Source organism: Dryobates pubescens, chromosome 24 (assembly GCF_014839835.1).
Source record: "Dryobates pubescens isolate bDryPub1 chromosome 24, bDryPub1.pri, whole genome shotgun sequence".
Classification (NCBI taxonomy): domain Eukaryota; kingdom Metazoa; phylum Chordata; class Aves; order Piciformes; family Picidae; genus Dryobates; species Dryobates pubescens.
The window spans coordinates 5577938-5598139 of NC_071635.1; the positions used below are offsets into that span (position 1 = coordinate 5577938).

The 20202-nt window shown below is 38.9% G+C and overlaps 1 protein-coding gene across 1 annotated transcript in view; it reads left to right on the forward strand.

Annotated features, from left to right (window-relative positions):
• Window positions 1-17830, forward strand: part of SYNPO2 (synaptopodin 2) — a 71710-nt gene extending 53880 nt beyond the window's left edge. The window contains exons 4-5 of the mRNA XM_009911760.2: window positions 2957-5136; window positions 16381-17830. Of these exons, the coding sequence (XP_009910062.2) occupies window positions 2957-5136; window positions 16381-16947 (2747 nt within the window). The 3' untranslated portion in view covers window positions 16948-17830. The remainder of the gene's footprint in view (window positions 1-2956; window positions 5137-16380) is intronic.
• The last annotated feature ends 2372 nt before the right edge of the window (window positions 17831-20202 follow it).

Genomic DNA, 20202 nt, shown 5'->3' on the forward strand with positions numbered 1-20202 from the left:
AATTCCACTTTGAAATAAACTCATGAATTTGTCCAAATAAAAATACTTACATCTCCAGAAAGAGCTGAATTCTGCTGGTCTTCTAATTTTGAGGCTATCTGTAAAATATTAACAAAACAACCAAGCTGCTTGCACGTGTCTGAAGTGAATCCTATGGATTTCTCCTTTACAGAAAAAACTTTATGCTGCCATTTGCATCATCTAAAATCAAAGCCATGCAACTGCTTTTAAAAGCTAATTTAAAAAGCTAGTATAAAAGTTTGATGTTGCCTGCAGAAGGGATTTTGACAGACACTAGCATATGCTTAACTGTTACATGATCCTTTCAGTTTTGTCAGTCTTCTCCAGACTGTAAAGTGAACGTGCTATTTCTTCTGACTTCCATAACCAGAGGTCAGCTCCAAAACGTGTCCGTGAAGTTTACATGAAAGTAAACTTGCAATTGGAACCAGTATTAACTAACTGAGTGTAAATATGGATTATTTATTTTTTTACCTGTTTATCTATTCATTATTTTATTCATTTGGGACCTCTCTGTCATCTGCTTGCTCTTTCCCAACAATGTTAAGAATCCTGTCTGGGGATTTAGTAGCAGTATGTCAAAGGTGCTTGAATGTGTGCAGTGATATACTGTAGCAACAAACTATTTCATATGCAGTGTTGGAATTAGTCTGCTAACCCACCGATAATTCTTCTGTAAGCATATTTTTAGCATGATAACCATTTGCATCTTATTGACAAGCAGGCTAAGCAGTTTACTTGTGCCTGAGTGTCTGTATGTAATCCACATATTTTTGGCATATTAAATGAAGCGTAAATGAAAAGTTATATTTTGGCTGTGAAGTTAGAACCAGCTGTGGGGCTGTGCCTGTCTTTTCAGAGAATTACTTGCAATGTCTGTCTGATAAGGCAAACATACAAAGAATGAACTGTAGGATAGATTCTGTCCTTTTCCTGTCTTATCTCTGGCAATCTCAGTTCCTTCTAATCTAGTGGCAGGTCACTTAGCAGCCAGTGATTTCACCTATAACAATGTTTGCTTTCAAAATTTATTTACAAAATTCTATCTATACATTGGAAGAAACAAATTGCCAAGACCAGGGGAATCCGTGTGCAGCAGATACTATGCATATTTTTATGAAAATTAGAAGTTATAATGCAGCATTTAAGTCTACAAGGGAAGAAATTTATTATAGATGTTTGACCTCTTTAGCAGAAACTTTCTCTGCAACTAGCCATCAGATTACATTGACCTGAATAGGTAACATCTCTTCTGCCTTCTTTTGAAACTAATGACTAACTAACTGCAGATGAATTGAGAAAAAATATGCTGGCAAAATGAAAATTCAATTTTTGCTTTCCCCAGAACTGTATGGGTACCACCAGAACCCTCTTCCCAGAAAAACACTGCTGATGCAAATAGCCTGTTTGAAAGCATAGCATTTACATGCTTTCTGTTTGCAGAGGCACTCTAACACTGAACCCCATACTTTCGGAAAATCTCTTCAGCAACTGATGCAAATGTTTGGATTGTGAAAGGACTGAGCCCAGGATTTCAGTATTTGACCCTCTCACAATAGAATACTACAGATTGCTGGCTTGGATGCCACACTCTTTTCTCTTTTATAGATTCTTGTGAGAACCATGAGCCCAGTCATGCTGTCATCTGGCATAATGGCAAAACTCCAATTGTCTTTAATAGGAGAAGTATCAGACTTCACCTACTGACATAGCTAAAAGGATTGTTAATAGAAAACACAACACATGGCTTTCACTAAAGAGGTTGCTTTATGCTAGCAAAAGATACCTCATCATTCTCTCTTCTATCTTCATGTATCAGAGGCACGCTTCTTCCTTTTTCAAATTAAGTGGAAGGAGACCATTTATTTAGGCAGTAACAGCTTTAAATTTTAGCTTTTTTTTAAAAGGGAGAAGCTATTGAGGCTGTTATTCATGAGATGCAGTGTAGAATATAATGAAAGGAAAAAACAGGGACACCACCTGACCAGCATTGCCCCATGGGGCACATTCTGTGTGTCACACAACAAGGAAGCAGTCATGCTGATGTGTGCAGTGCACCTTTCAGCTTTACAGCTGCATCTAGTTCTGTTCCACATGACCTGATGAAAAACAGTAATTTAGGCTTCAAGAAATATGTATTATTTACATATGCTCACCAGATTGCCAGATTTTCCTATACAATTATCCACACTGCCCTACACAAATGCTGAATTATGTTTTGGGTTGTTACACGATCTAAGCTCACTTTCATTGAGTACCATGGCCAAAATCCTGTCTTCCAAGGGTTGAAAGTTAATGCTAACAGCTTCTGTGTATGCCTTTGTGGAAATATACTTGCTTTTAAATAGCTAGTACAAAGAAGCATACTGACTTTCAGCAGCTACTCACATTTTGTAATTCATATGAGTAAAATAAACACAGAAATGTCAGAAACCATTACTACTGTCAGGAAGAGTACATCCAGTTTCACTTGGCCTTAGATGTTAGTCATGGGCCTGGCTGGCTGGGAGCATATGCTGTGAGCCTAGGAACTGTGGTCAAACACTCGGTAAATACTAGACCACAGAAATTGAATAAATGAGAACATATCATCTGCCTGTTGCTACTGAGATTACTTACAGGAATAAAAATCAGGAGTGACATAAATAAAGACACACATAATGCTCCTGGTGTCCTAATGACAGTGATGTAGCCTTTGAATTTGCATGGGAGTGACTCTAAGGAATGCTGGGTATGGAATTTACAACGAAGTTTATATTGTGGGAAAAGCTTAAGTATAATGAGCTCTCCATAAAGAGAAAATAAATATTTTAAGGTGGAAGAATAGGACACTGGTAAATTTCAGTACAGACGAATGCAGAACTATTTGTTATTAGTCTCCTTGTAGTTCCCTGGGCTCCATGCAATTAACTGTGTGCTTTGATTCTTGCCACAGGGCTCCGGCGAAGTGAGAGTCTGTCAGAGAAGCAGGTCAAAGAAGCCAAATCTAAATGTAAAAGTATTGCATTGCTGCTGACAGCAGCCCCCAACCCCCACTCCAAGGGGGTGTTGATGTTCAAGAAGCGTCGTCAAAGGGCTCGGAAATACACTTTAGTCAGCTACGGTACTGGGGAGCTAGAGCGTTACGAAGACGAAGGTGAAGAAGGAGAAGGTGAAGAGGGAGACAAAGAAAACGCCTTTGAAGTGAGTTTGCTTGCAACAAGTGAGTCAGAAATAGATGAAGATTTCTTCTCTGACATTGACAAGGACGGTAAGATTGTGACTTTTGACTGGGATAGTGGTTTACTTGAGGTTGAAAAGAAAACAAAAAGTGGAGAGGAGATGCAGACGCTTCCAGAGAGCACAGGTAAAGGGGCCCTCATGTTTGCCAAGAGGAGGCAGAGGATGGATCAGATTACAGCTGAGCAGGAGGAGGTAAAGGCACACACAGTTCACACAGAGGAACGAAGGGAAGCCACCATGTCAGAAAACTTCCAGAAAGTAAGCTCTTCAGTCTATCAAACAAAAGAGGAAGAAATGACAAGACAGCAGACCTGTGTGAGCAAAAGCTACACAGAAGTGAGCCAGAATCATAACAAAATGATACAACAAAATGGCTTTGGCTTAGCACCAGAAACAAACCTCTCTTTTCAGCCCTCTGAAGCTCAAAAATCAGCATCTTTGAATAAAACAGCTAAGCCCTTCTCTTCCGGGGTTCAAAACCGAGCAGCTGCACCATTTTCACCTGTAAGAAATGTCACTAGTCCTCTTTCAGATATACCAGCACCACCTCCTTACTGCTCTGTTAGCCCACCCCCTGAGGCTCTGTACAGACCTGTTTCAGCCCCTGTGGCCAGCACTGCCTCCTCTGTGTGGTCACACACTGAGCCCACAGAGCGCATAGCCTCCAGGGATGAAAGGATCTCAGTGCCAGCCAAGAGAACAGGGATACTACAAGAGGCAAAGAGAAGAAGCACTTCAAAACCTATGTTCTCTTTCAAAGAAGCACCTAAAGTAAGTCCTAATCCTGCCCTGTTGTCCCTTGTGCACAATGCAGAAGGCAAAAAAGGTACTGGAGCTGGTTTTGAGTCAGGACCTGAAGAAGACTACCTTAGTCTGGGAGCAGAAGCTTGCAATTTCATGCAGACTCAAGCATCTAAACAAAAGGCACCTCCTCCTGTTGCTCCAAAGCCTTCACTCAAGATTCCTCCTGCTGCTGGTACTCCAGTTTCACCAGTTTGGTCACCTTCGGCTGTGGCTCCTAACAAGGCTCCTTCTTTCCCAGCACCAGCCTCACCTCAGGCAGCGTATCCTGCACCGCTCAAATCTCCACAGTATCCTCATTCTCCTGTCCATCCCCCAAATACTCTAGACTTAGCTGGTCCTTTCAAAGGGCCTCAAGCAATGCTAGCGAGTCCAAACCACACCTCCAAGACCCCAGTCACACCAGCTGCTGAAGAAACAAAGCCACCCTTTGAGATGCCACCAGCCATGAGTGGAAAAGGAGCACAGTTATTTGCCAGAAGGCACTCCCGAATGGAGAAGTATGTGGTAGATTCAGAGACTGTGCAAGCAAACACGGCACGAGCCTCATCTCCAACTCCATCTTTACCAGCCTCTTGGAAATACTCACCTAATGTCCGAGCACCTCCACCTGTCGCTTATAATCCCATCTACAGCCCATCTTATCCTCCTGGTGCTATGAAGCCTTCTTCTAAGTCCGTTGCTGCTACCAAAAATACAAAAAGAAAACCTAAGAAAGGTCTCAATACTTTGGATATTATGAAACATCAACCTTATCAACTTGATGCATCTTTATTTACTTTTCAACCTCCTAGTACTAAGGAAAGCTTTGCTATTAAGCAGACACCGAAGTTGTCCATTTCAAAGCAACCTCTACCTTTTAGACCACCTGCTGCTGGCTCTCCTCCTCATGCTCGGGCATCTTCAGTGTACTCCGTGCCAGCCTACAGCACACAACCTTCGTTCCAGTCAAATGCCTCTCTCCCAGTCAATGAATCCTATTCACCTACAGGCTACTCTGCATTTTCTAAGCCAGAAACCACCACGTCGTCCTCTTTGTTTACTGCTCCGAGGCCAAAATTTTCAGCAAAGAAAGCTGGTGTCACTGCACAGGTGTGGAAGCCATCAACTATTGAAGAGTAAACCTTATAGCTGAAACTTAGTGTCCATTTTGCTTGCAATCAACTGCAGTGGTAAAACCTAGCACACAACCAGTGCCAAAGGTATTAGATATATCACCTCCAATCTGGGTCCAAAATATTTGAACTTTTTTAAGGAATCAAAATAGATAAAAATTTTATTATCTGATGTTTTATACACAGAACATCCTGAAATGAATAGATACCATTGCATTAAGTAAGCAGGACACTAGGTTTTTGCTTCAGGACTCCAACAACAGTAAGCCATACTCCTGTTATGTTGAATTAATAGAGAAGAGCTTTCTTTCTGCCCCCCTCTCCATCTGTGTTCTAATGACCTAGGGATTTGAGGACTTTTTTTAAAAAGAAAAATGCTAAAAAAAGTGCCTTATTAAATTATATTAATAGATAGTAATATGTATTACTAGCATAGCATAAAATACATTCATAGAGAAAATAGATACTCTGACTGATCATTAGCAGAATACATCTGGATAGACTTTTGGCCTGCGTAAGCCTCACAGAACTCAATCAGAATCTGTCCTGGCTCAAAGGTCCTTCCACAGGAATCTGATTGATCAGCCAGGGATTTAGTTTGTAAGCTATGTGGATCAGCTGTGATCCAAAATCATTAATTGCCTCTGTGATTTCACAGAGAATGTGCTATAAGACATGCTGGAGTGTTTTGAAGTCTAAAAGAGGTGGAAAGACAGCTGGAAAAATTGCTAAAGATTTCCCATTTTGGGGAAATTTGATATCCCAAGTGCAGACATGTTTAGCCAAAGTGGGCCTTGAATCCGGTAAGTAAGGCAGAAGCCAGTAACTATTGAAGTCAGAGAGGTGAGCTGTGTTTTGCAGCTGCAATGTAATGCAATAGTTTCTTGTGAAAGCGCAGCGATTGAGACCTGAAGGGATGCATACATTGGAGAGTACTGATTCTTGCAACCAGAGTAGTATATGCCACAGAAGGTAGCACTTAACAGTAAATCATAGATACAACAATGTCTTCCTTTTGGTCTGTCATACATATTTTATTCTTTTCACTTGGGGCTTTATGGTGCTTCTTCCCTCTTTAAATCTTTTTACTCTGGTCTCATACTTTCACCTTTTACTTGTATTGGGGACTAAGGATTGAAATACTGCTATTGTAGAAAATTCTTTTGTCTGTGCTCTTGAAACCTGCTGTATGATACCACATTGAATACACAGTCTTGCTGAAATCAAGAAATAGCTCAGCATGTTTTTCAGTAAGCAGTCCTGTTAACATCAGTGATGATATGTCTAAAAAAAAGGTCGTTTCACACAACTAAGAGTACCAAAATCCATCCCAAGTGTGAAACTAAAGAGAAAAACATCACTCTGTGAGTAAAGATGGCAGAATGTGGTGATGTACTAATTTAAACTATCATTCAGTTAGCTACAGACCAGATATGGATCTTTTATATCACAGGAGTTTTAACAGAACTGTCTATCTTGATGAAGAAAACATTCCCCATGTATGAACAGAATCACCTCAGCTTGGTCCCAGGGTGGTAACTTAAAACTGCACTTAAAGTGGAGAAGAATGCATTTGGCTGTACATGAAGAAAGCAGACTTGGAATCAAAGTCTAATCAAGCTAATACAAATCACTCTGAATTTTGGGCCTCCAAAATCCTACTTTCTCCTTTAAATTTTGGATTAGGATACTGACTGTATTTGAAGAAAGACCAAGTGCTCTATCCCATTAAAATTCAGGAGAATGATGGGAAATTTGGTGGGTGTGGGGTGTGTGTGTGCAGGGAACCAATCTGTGAATCTGTAAAAAGAAAAGTTTGGAAAACTCAAGAAAGAATTACACTGTATTTACCTGGAAATAGAAGGTAGCAATATTTTAATCCTTTGGAGATCTCCCTTCTACCTGTTTTCCACTGTCAATATCTGTATTTTTCTTCTATCATTAAACGTGTCCCTTTCCTCTATACCTGCTTGATTTTTTAATTTTTTTTTCCCTTTGGCTTGGTTGCTATTTTTGCTTCATTTATATGCACAGTATATTTTAGGGGAAACCTATTTTCTATGCTACCCTGGTAATAAGAAATCTCCTCCCTCCTGTCCCTTTCTCTGCCCTCCCCTTCTCCTTCCTCTTCCCCTTCCTTTCTCTTTCCTCCCTCTGCCCCTCTGGTAAAAGTTTTATTTGAAGGTATATACACTATTTTAGGTAGAGGTTTAAGATACTAGTATCTACATGGAACAAAGAACCCTGCCAAAGATAAGTAGTGCTGCTAGAGAGAGACACAGAAATCCAATCTCATACTTCTTTACACATTTTCACTCATAGTCTCCTCCTGTAAAACACATCTGTGAATGATAATCACACTTCTGTACTTGTTCACCCAACTGCCTCATGAATATTTCCTTAATGAGGAGATTTTAAGCAAGAAGCTATGGCCTAAACCAGAACATTTCAGTTCCTGGAGTCACCTGTCTAGAACTAAATTCACCTGAAAGTCAGAAATACGTAATTGTCATCTTTAAAATAATTTTGCCATTTCTTTCACTTTCAGCACAACCCAAAATTTCACTTAGGAAGTCTATTAAATCATAAACATGTTTACAGTGATAAGCAAAAGGTCAGCTGCTGTTATAGCAAGATAAAATATATCTATTAGCCTTTCTTCTCATGACTTTGTGCAGAAGAAAAGGAAGCATACCTGGGCTGAAAATCTGGGGTTTGGATTTTTTTCTGTTACAAATACAAGTATTTCATGTGGCCTATAGCATGACAGAAGGATTTTGTAAAGTACTGATAAGAATTAAGAGCAAAAGCCCCAGTGAACTGGTCCTCTTAACTTGGCTCAGATCCCATTCAAAGTCCAACTGGGAATCCAATTCCATGTATACACATACCATTCTACATGCACAGTGCTTGGATCCAGCTTGGCTTGAAGACTATTTACCAATCAGGTAAGTCTGTAACTCTTACTAATATTTCAGAAGAGCAGTCTACTTAAAGTAACAGCTTTATCCAACATGGAATCTCTTGTGAAGCAGGTATTTAGAGAAAAGTTGAGCTGTTCATTGTCCTGGGTCCAAATTAAAAGCTAATGATGATGTCAAATATAGCTGAAATGTCAAGAAAATGAATGGTTTGGGTACAGAGACAGTATCTGAAATTTCACTTTGAAAGGACAGTGAGCTTTTGTAAATGGTTTCCTAACAAAGCTATTAGAGTACTTTTAATACATTATGACAAGTCTACCAAGACACATTTGTTATTTTGACCCGTAACCATATTTAACGGTTAATTTTAGTCCACCCCGAATAATAGTATTTCCAATATGTTCACATTAAAAGAGGAATTCAAGTGTTTTATGTTTGGTTTTAGCACATTTAATTATAGCACACACTGGAGGTATTATACTGCACCAGTTTGCATATCACTTCCTTTTCATGAAAACAGCTTTGTTTTCAGTTATTGTTCACACTAAACCAAATATTCATAATTTACACAAATTTGTATTTGAAGTAAAGAAATACTAGGAATTTGAGGAATCAGCAGGCTCCAAAAAGTACAAGGTGAGGGGTTGGTGAGTGGTTTGGATAGGAAGGTCTGAACTAAGCACTAAGCGGCAAAGCAGCAATTTTGAGAGGAAAAAGTACCAAGACTAAAGAGAGCCAAGGAGTGGGAAGGAAACTTCAGAAAAAAGCAAAGACTGCACAGGATCAAATACCTATCAGGGAATCATTAAATGCTGAAGGTACAGGGGAAGAAAGCAGTGAGCAAGAAGGGTTTAATTATTCTGCACAGAGATGGCTGAGTATTTCTAACCTTTCGTTGAAATTTTCTAGACTGCTCTTAGATAACAGAGTTCTTGCATCACTGGCCATGATTTTTTTCCTCTACTATTTACAAAATGATGCTGTGAAAGAACCAAAATGCTGCTACCCAGCAAATAGCAAAATGCTAATACCCAGCAAAAAGAGTGAGCTTTAAAAAATCAGGCCCTATTAATAGATCATTGCTCCGAGAGACAACAGTGTTATTATCCTAGATAGCTCCATGGAAGTACTAAGGTGAACTCTGCTGAAAGATTATTAGCAATTACAAAGAGAACTTGGCAGCATGTGATATGATGTAGGAGGAGCACTGTTTATCAAGTATCCAGGAGGATACCTCAAGAAAGGACCAGCCCTGCCATCACTCTCTGCTGTTCCAGCATCTCTGCTGTGAATCCTCTGTACACCATGAGGTAGGGAAATAACCAGTGAAACAAGAGCACTCTTCACAACTAACAGTCTGCAAAATCTCTCTCCTCTCTTTTTCCAGGATATTTTTACCAATTTTGTAGGATTTAGAATAAGAAACTATTGGTTCTAAAAAGACCCACTCTTCTGGTCTTGCCTTTTTAACAAAACATGATTCAACTTACTTTGCCTGAATTCAAATGCCCAGTATTCCACTGATTGCTTTGGCGGTTCAGCATGGCAAGTGCAACTCTTAACTACAAGGCTTGACATAATGATATTCTGTAATGACTCTACTCAGCTGAAACATAAATGTTATACAAGGAAGAAACATGGTAAGATCTTCAGAACGATGTGGATTCAGCAGCTCTGACTGACTCCCTGCTGGCAGATTTCTTGGGAAAATGTGAGCCTGACAATTTCATATCACAGCATCACAACTTCCTAGTACCCATGACAATGACTGCTCTTACTCTATAGGAAATGTTACCTTTGCATGTGATTACACAAGGGAGGAGCTGGAATCACTCATAAGCTCCTTGACAAGTGCTTTCCAGGCTGGTTGCATTCTGCAGGAGGCACTTTAGGGGTTTTATCTAATTATTTTAAAATTAGGACAAAGTCCTGAAGCTCAGTGAAATATTTTCTTGGAAACATCTCTACAGAAACAGACTTGAACTCTTCCATTATCAGCTAAAAATAACCATATGATGATATTTCCATGGTTTTAACATTTGCTTCCTTGAGTAAGGCAGGCAAAGACTTTGTCTTTATATAGCATGCTAATCAAGTCTCCTGTTATCCTCTGCAGTTTTTAAAGGAAAAAGAATCTATTCCTGTTTGTAATGATCTTGAGAAATTGCTTTTCATTTGTGTCTGTGTGAAACCTGCACAAACATATGTGGTAGTATGTTATAATATCTGAACTCACACTCCATTAGGCTGAGGAAACTCAGCTATGAGGAAAATAACCTCCTGAACCATGCTTACAGCTTGACTATCTGGATAAAGGCTTCCTGTGTGGGATAATAAATATAACAACAGTGTTTTCACCAAGAATCCTTTTTTTTTTTTAATGTCTTTAAGACAGACATCTTAGGTCAGGGAGTCCCTTTATAATTTCAGGCAATTAAAGAAAAGCTGCCATGAAAGTAACCAGGTAATTTCTAAATAGGTGTTAAGACTGAACTCTTGAACAGAGGGTGTGTTTCTCTTGATGTTTCCATCTGTATCTGAAACAACAGATTTTAACTGATCTAAGAATTGCACAACAAACAGAAGGAAAAACATTACAGAGATTAAATGCACTCCCAATCACTGTAACACATGTTGCATTGCAAAGGCTGACAGGCAGCACAATGCTCTTTGATTTCAGTATGAGCTTTAACTGATTGCAAAGCAAGGAATACCATACACTCATATTAGAAGAAAAATTTTCCTTACAGTAGCCACCTATGGACAAATATTGTCAATTTATTAAAGAATGATTTAGCAAAAAAATGTACCCTTCCCCCCCCCAAGCATCAATAATGGCTATTGATTTTTTCTTTTGATCTGAGGGGAGGCCACTTGTAGTCTCAATGTGCAGGTTGCTGTTGTTATGCAGCTTTACACTGTGAGCAGAAAAAAAGTGTGGGAATCTGTGTACACTTATTCTCCTTCCTAGAGTCTTGGTAATTTTCCTTTATTGGGCCTGTAACTTAGAGGTGGAACCTAAACAGGTGACAAGAAAACCTTAAAATCTGTCTGAAGTTTAAATGTCTTTGGTTAAGTAACAGTTGAAGATATGTAAAGGTATTTCTGCCACTCCAAGCCATGTCACCTGAATGTCCTTTATGAACTAAACTGAACTCTGTCTTCAGAAAAGTCTTTCACACAGTTCCTTGCAGCTTGCTTGGCTGATGCCAGAAAGTGCAGAGGTGTGACAAATAAGAAAAAAAATAAATATCATGATGATATTCCATTAAAAATTCAAAAGATTACACAAAAAGAGAGGCAGCAATGTGACTTTCTATGCTGATGTGAATGAACACCTGCACTGTACTTCCATGAGCATTTCAGATGTACAAGATCACAAATGTTTCTCATGGAAGATTGCTTCCAGGGAGGTGTTTTGGTAGAGAAACTGGTAGCAGACCTGGTACTGCTACAGGAACAGTATTGAAGCACACACCTGACACTATTTGAATATAATTATGAAAGAACTACATTAAACACTACTGTCTGGATTGCAAATAGCGACACTTGGAATTTATGTTGTCTATATCAGCTTAATCCAATCCCCCCTGGGTGGCTGTCTGGCCAAAACATCTGCAATCTGCCACTTTCTTTCTGCAGACTCAGTTCAAGGCACAGAATGGTACTTGCCCATCTGACAAATAGCTCTTTACTGTTCTGTGCTTCTGTTTCATGCTTAGCACCATTCCCTTCTTAATGTACACTCTTCAAAGTGTGCTCTTCATGCAGAATTACTGCCTCATAGATTTTTTCTATTAGCATCCAAGTAATTTCTACACTATAGTTCATTTTTACAGTATGAGTAAACAATGCAAGAAGTGTGTGGCACAGATGCTAAGACAGTCAGTAACTTTGGGTGTCCAGTTCAGGACACTTAGCATCTTCAGAGTCCAGTAGCATATGAAATAATTACTGTAGCAAAGGAAGTGACCCTTAACATCAGACTGTGAGGACTAAAAGACCATATATGCCCAGCTGGAATTCTAGTAAGAGAATCTTCAGTGACCAGCTATGAAATCCAGCCAGTGAAAGCACCTTTTGCACAATATACTCCTTCACTTTATAATCCTAGTATGTCCTGAATGAATCCCTGAAATGGCACTGGATGGGGCAGAAGTCCCAAAATTCCACCCTTCTGGGGAAGAAAATGTTACAGTAGTAGGCACAGGTTCTTTTCCCCAAATGTATCTTCCTTGCCCCATTTCTTCATCTTTTTCTTTTCCTGGTCTCATTGTAACCTCATTGTGAGCTACGCAGGTCAATTTTCCACTGCTTCAGTTTCTCACTGAAGCTCAGAAACCTTGACCATCAGGTGCTAGGCCTAGTGCCCAAAGACATCACAGCCTACAGCAGCTTAGGCCTGTAATAGGAAAAAAAAAGAAAAAGTCCTCCATCCTGACAGGATGTTACTGCTGCTAAAAGAGGTCTCAAGAACTAGCTGCAAACAGAAAAATTCTCCTATAGAGCCTATATAAAGCTCCCACTTTCAATCTATATAGGCAAGTTTCCATGGAAATATGAGAAACTTTGGATACAAAGATCAGTCTCAAGCCAGTTCTTAAATATGCAGTGGTACCACTTTTCTATGGAAAAGATACTAGAAATGTTTGTCATTGATAAATATTTTCCTTACTTGCACTCTTTGATATAGTTGAACTATACAGATTCATTTGGTTGAGATAAATCTGAAATGGTTGCATCATTTGGGATGAAGTGAACAAGAAAGAAACCAAACAGCTAAGACTGAAAATTTCAGTTAGAAAGATTTTATACAAAAATATACCCTTTACTTTATATCAACTTAAAACCCTTTCACTGTTCATACAGAACAGCAAGGACAGAACTTAGGACCAACTTTGCACTTGCTTTTCAAATGTTCGTTCACGAGATTTTGTAGCTGATCTTCCTCTAAACTGTGCAATAGAAAGTCCAGGAGGTGGCAGCAAATGTTCTTCCTTACAAGAAATTAACTATTCCAAAGAATGCTAAGATGCCTGTGACTGAAAAAGTTTCAGCCATGTGCTTTTTAGCAGGCATAGTTGTATTGTGCTTTGAAAACCATGTACGGTTGAAGATTAAATGCTCATGGAAAGCACTGCGTTCCTTTCATTTACAGAGGGGTAAACTGAGCCGAGGAATTAGTTTATGCCAGGGTTGGCAGCACCCTTCTCTTTCCTTTCCACACAGGCATTTTGATTGCAATGGACTGAACTGTCTTTCCTGTGCTTGTCATCCAAAACTCATTTTTCCTTCAATAAGTATTGTAGAAAAGACTTTTCCCTCCAAATATGTTCACACAAGGCAATGACAAACAAGTTAATCACTCTGCAGTGTTCTGGTTTGTTCTGCAGTGTACTTCAAGTTCTGGTACATCATTATATTGGCTGTTTTACAACAAGATTACAGTAACATAATACAGGATAATGTAATAATACTGGTAGCATATCCTTCTTCTTTCCCTTCTACTTTGATTTCTGGAAGAAAAACGGAAAATCTTTACTCCTCACTTTATGATTGTCTTGTTATAGCTTAAGGGAGAGGGAGAATAGAACAATTTTTCTCTATTTCATAGAATCATAGAAGGGACCTTAAAGATCATATAGTTTCAAACACCCTGCCATGGGCAGGGACACCTCCTACCTCGCACTAGACCAGGTTGCTCAAGGTCCCATCCAACCCGGCCATGAACACCTTCACAGAGGGGGCATTCACAATCTCCCTGGACAACCTGTTCCAGTGTCTCACCACTGTTACTTGCACTTTGTATTTCCTACTGTCTCATTTATGAGCTGAAGTTTGTGCATTCTTTCTAGTACTATTTTCACATCTTGTCAAAAGATGTATCTCTAAGAATTAAATATGAAGAGAAAATAACATAAGGAGTCACAACACCTGACTGCTGTAATCCAGTAAATGAATGATGAATTCCAGTGACTGTTGCCTGAATTCCAAATACTATGTTCTTATTTTTAAAGGTGCTGAGCATCAAAGTAGTGACAGAAATCAGTATATGAATAACAACCAGAGATCTGATTTGAATTTAGAAATGTTCAGACCTAGACTTTCAGCCTAGGAAAACCACTACCCTCCATAAAAATAAGCTGCAACAAAACCAAGGCAATATTTATCATCTCTCAGTTCCTGCATCTGAGATACACTCATATTTTAGAAAAATCATACTTTTCTGCAAGCGCTTAAAACCTATTTACCATGGAGTGTCAAAGAAATGTGTGATATTATATATTCTGAATCAATTTCAGAACAAAATTGGAGGAGATAATGGCTTTTATCTCAATAAACTATTGCAAAAGTAAGTTGCTATGTAATATACAAAAATCTGCTGTGTAGTGTACTGTTGGATTGCTTTTATTTTGACAGGTACTGCCACAACAGTCTTAGCAGTCAGCAAGTTTACAGACAAAATTTGTCCTCCTTGAGGTAAACACTGAAGCACGATGGCATACTGGACGATACTGATGCAGTCACTTCATTTCTTCCATGGGTGATGAAAGAAATCCAACAATTATCTGTGAATTGACATGAAAATTAGAAAAATATTCCCCCTAATCCAAAGGGTTAATAACTGTTTCAACTTGCAGCCACTTTACAGAATGTAGTGGAATTGTTTCAATCCAAAACCAGTCTTTAATTTTCCTAGATTTATTGGAAATAAAAATGATACAAATTTTTGTTTCCTTCTCTTGGAGCTCATAGGAAAGTATATCATGATGATGACAACCACTATGAATTTTAGGAAGAATGTAATTCAAAATAACTGCATCTCCCTTTGATAAGGACCAATTGAAAAGATATTATCACATTCTCCAGATTATCAATATTTGAGATTTTGCTTTTCCTATAACAATTCTTACATACTGAATTTCTGATTTCAAAGAATAGCCCTGTTATAAAGTTGTCAAAAACTCTCATTACATAATCTCTGCGTGTCACTATGCTATTTTTAAAAGAGTCAGACCAAGAACCACCAAACTGACTGAAAATAATGAAATCAGTAGTTTCCATCTCTCATATCCAAGGCTCATATTAAAAAAGAACTTAAAAGGCTGTGTGAAGCAGAGATCTTTGATGTTTCTCAAATGCATCAAGATCCTGTGACAGAAAAGCCTTCACAACATTTCTATGTGTCTCTTTCCTAAAACAGCTCTACCTTATATGATCAGATATGTATTGGCTGCTATCTAGATCATGCTCATGGTATTTTAAGTTTTGGAAGCTAATTAAGAAGTGTAACACAGGCCAATGTTGTTAGAATTAAATTCTAGCAAAGCCTCTGGTGAAAAAGCCTGGAATTTCACACCAGATTTCAGAATTAACAGCACTTATACCTCAGGACATGAATCAATGGATGGAAATCAAAGAGTTCAGGAACCACATGCATAGAGACTACTTGGAGAGAACAATGTCATTTGTCTGTGCCACACAGAGATTGTCTCTGGCTTGAGGAAAAGGCTGTACCTGTTTTATATGCTGCCAAATGACTGTTGCAGCAGAACCTTCTCATGAACACAGTTTTTGTTTCGAAGTGCTGCATTACTAAGAAGATTAGGATTTGCCAAATATGAATGGATTGCTCCTATAAATGGGTCGGAATGTACTGAAATTTTGAGGGCATTGCCTTTAAAAGAAGCCAGGTTAAGTAGCATCATGTAAGGGTATTAAGTGAATGATTGCATTAACGTCTTTAATACTTTTTGTTCATTTTTGTGCCCCAAAAGGTGAAAACCAGCATAAGTCTAAAATTATTAGAGTAAGAAATGCCACTGCTGTGTTCTCAGACAGATGTCTTAAGGTCTGTTATCAAATAAATTAGGCTGTGCTTGCATGTTTGAAAGAATCTTATAAACACACACAAAACTCACAAGATGACTTCCTTTTTCATTATTGAGAATGGTTTTGTCTTTTCAGAACAAGGCACACTAGCTGAGCAGAGGAAAAGCTACACAGTTCCTAACATAATTGTACCTTTTCAATAAAAGCCTATCTTTAATCTATTTACTTTCCTCAAAAATTCAGTTTGCTCTGTATTTGTTCCTGTTTCTTTCTCTGCCTCCTCTTTAATACCTCCTCTTTTTCCACTAAATTACACTATTAAAAAGTACCCACAGACATGCAAAGAGATTGCCAGCATGTCACGTGCTTTCAGGGTCTGTTGTTCCAGTTTGAAAGTGAAGAGAATGGACTACGTTCTTTGTTGAGTGATAATTTTAACTGTATTTGGTATTTTGTTTTCCTAGGGAAGAAGCAGTGGACGCTCATTATCACTTCCTGGGGGACCACCTTCATTCATTTCTCGAGCCACGTCTCCTACTTCTCCTCTTGTATTTCAGCCTGCCCCTGATTACTTCAGCAAGCCTGACACAGGGGCCGACAAGCCCGGCAAGAGACTGACTCCCTGGGAAGCAGCAGCAAGATCCCCTCTCGGCCTAGTGGATGAAGCTTTTGGGCCCCAAAGTATGCAGGAATCCATTGCTGCTAATGTAGTATCAGCTGCTCGTAGGAAAACACTTCCTGAGCCACCAGATGAATGGAAACAAAAAGTTTCTTATGAGCCTCCAGCCCCAAGTCCTAGTCTAGCTTTGTTAGGAGGGAAGCAAGCAGGTATTGTATCACCCCGCAAAAGCTCTCTGTCTGCCCCGAGTGCCACTACGCAGGCTGGCTCTCAGCTACAGTATGCTTACTCCCCTCAACAGTCCAGAACAGATCCTGATATAATGTTCATGGATTCCAGGTCTGACTATTGCTTGTCAACAGCTGATTCAAACTACAATCCACAGCCAAGGGGATGGAGGCGTCCAACATGAGCAGCTGAGGGGCCTGGTGCATTTTCCCTTCTTTCAACTCTAAAATCCTTGGATTTGAGTTGAAGAGGGAAAGTTTCTTGCTGGCCTGATGATCTCTAAGCTAAAGAGATAAGGAGGCAAAATTGAATGGAGCAGTTATCACATGACTGCAGGGCTCACAGCCTCTAGAATAGACTCAGTTTTACACCTAACCTAAGATTGTTCTGTTTGTCAAAAGTCAAAAATACTCATTCTTGGGGTGAGGGGTGGGATGAAAGTGGGGCAAGTAATGCTCAATACAAAAACCTAGAAAGGATGTAGATGGAGACAGTACAAGTGTTTGCAGTTAAGTTAATGTGGAAAAAAAAACAGTAAAAAAAAAAAAAAGGTAAAATAAGGGCATTTAAAGCAAGAAGTATTTTACAGGCTCTTGTTGGTTTTGTGGGCGTTTGACATCTGAGTTCCAAGGTACTAAATATAACCAGACTTGGGAAAGTTCCAGTGGAAGTGGAATAGTTGGAAGCACTAGCTTATTTGCCATATGTTTTTTACTGCATTTTAAAAATGAGCTAAGAAAGTACTGTGGCAAAAGTTAGAGCATGTCTGTGGGCATGGTACCTGATTCTCTAGAAGGTGCTAGATGCACACCATCTAAGCAGTCATCCATCCCAGATGGATTTCAAGACAGTTTTGATGATGCTTTATACATTACAATTAATCAAATAATCTGAACACAACAGGAAGAATGCTGTTGTTAACAGAGATCAGTACCGTGATACTTGGACAACAAAAAGGATGAGGGAAGTATTTAGAGCATATTTAAACTGGAATGCAAGTTAATTTTGTAATAAACTATCAAACAAGTCTGAGGCTGAACGGCCTTCATTTCTCTGTGAAGTGCACTACTTGCTGAGCAGTGCTGCAGTGTGGTAATCTGACTGGCTGGGCAGTTACTCTTAGTATCTAGGTAGCTCAAAGTACAGTGTTGCATTCTCAGTTGGGAAGACAAAGCTAAGTTGTTTTTCAAGAACAATACCTGTTCTATGTAGATGCTGGTATGTGACAGAGGGTTTATGACATGTGTTACCTGGTATGAGTCTAGTATGAGTAGCAATCTTTGGGTAGTTGTTACAAATAAACTGTCTTGAGGGATCTGAAGAGATGGGAAATAATTTTAGCTGGTGATACATATCTTGCATTTATAGCTTATTTAAACAATATAAATATGTGGCTAAAAAATTATGTATTCCAAGCTTATTGGGTAGTTTAGATGTTGTTGAAGCATTAAATGAAAATCCCAAGTTTTACAAAGTGCTCTGCATCCTCATTTTATGGAGCATTTGTCAAAGATCCGTTACGCAGAGACAACTAAAATCACTGCAGAAGCATTGTAAACTGTGCTTAGTTTCAGTAAGGTTGTCTTCTGTGAGTAAAATGATTAGATTAGAAAGAACTAAAGCATGAATGCATTAAGAAAGAATATGCTACAAAACATTTCCCTCTGCAAGGACATTTCCATTAGAGCAATTATAAAACATAATTGGTATAAAGGAAAGAGGAAAAGTAAACCCAAGGTCAGTTGAGCTAGAACTTGCCATGAGAATAAATAATTAGATGAAAAATACACCCCTAATGAGTTTAAGTTGGCAATAATTCTCTAGTCAAACAGAAGCCTCCCTGAAATCGAGTGATCCTATTGACCAAGCAGGAAATGAAGACATGGGAACTGTAAACCTTTAAACTGGGATCATATTGCTGCAGCACCTTACAAACCAATTTCACAAAATATGAAATTACAGAGAAAAGATTATTTAGAAAAATGACATGAACAAGGCAGCCAGGATATGCCTGAAAATGAGCTTTGCACCTCAGAGCCACACATGCATATAATTGGAGTAAATTTGCCTGCCACACAGGCAAAAATACCTTTTCCTCTGCAGAGTCCCATAATGTCTCCTTTTCATCATGACTGGGAACATTCCCACCAAAACCATGGGGCTGTGGTAGTCTCATTAGCCTTAAGTCCTTGTCTTTGTATCCTGACCTATCTCCCTGGAAATACATGTCGAGTTTTCACGTAATTTCAATGAAATTATTATTCAAAATGAAATTCAGTGGAATTTATAACTCAAAGTCACCACTGCCTTAACTCCTCCAGAAATCTTGGTGCATGTGTACCACAGAAGGCCTGAAATGGACACCATGATTATGTACTTTGCTGAACTGTGGCCCATATTACCATAATTAAATGTTTCCCTGTATCCAGGTCAACTTCAGGTTTCTGTTTTGAATTTTTCCTTCACTTTGTTAAACAGGAAAGCAGACAAATGTGTTTGCATTAAGGCATATTTTGACCCAACATAATTGTTTTACTCTCAAAAGCAGATCTCGAAGTTCTGAATTCTCATTGAAACTCATGCTGTAAATTCTAAGGCTGTACATCTACCAGAAGGAAATGTTGCTTCATTCTAACCAAAAATTGCTAAAAATATTTTTACATTTTTATATAAGAAAAAAAATTATGATACAAAATGAAATGACAAAGGATTTAATGCTGTGATAACACAGAGCAATACAGAAAAGCATACTCTAGGATCAATCTCTAACTCCTTCCCTTCAAATATGCAACCAACATGTAAGAAGGGCAGAATCAAGTTTCAGACAGAATCATTGCCCTTCTGCCAGTGTCCCAAGAGAAACAAAGCCTTAGTATTTTCTTCAATTTACAAGAAGAAACTAATCATTAAATACTTCTGTGAACAAGAAAATGATCATTGTTGAGTTTCATGTGGCTTTGTATCCTATCATAGGTTAACTTGGATGTTTAACATGATCTCCAGAGTTTTTGTTCCTCCTGCTGAGGATTTACTAGCCCTCTTTCCCATATGGATTCCCCCCTATTTAATAAGGAATGAATTCACACTGCAGCATTTCCCTCAATAGCAACACTGGTAAGTGTATCTGCCCTCCACCCAGCAGGCTATTTTTACAAAGTCTGTGGGCAATGGTTTGTCTTTGAGATCTATTCCACTGACACATAGAAATTAAACAAATGAACATTTTCAAAGTTCTTATGGGAGGACAGACACAAAGAGGCATGCAGGCAGAGTACATCTTCGATCACAAAGGAAATCAGGCTAAAATCAGATTGAGACTGTGCACTGAGTTCAATGGCAGCAGCAGGCCCCCACTACTAAACAAAACACCAAGGCCTTTGGCAGAGTTTCAGCAAGAGCCACACAGCATTGTTCACTTTCTGCTCTTCACCATGTTTCT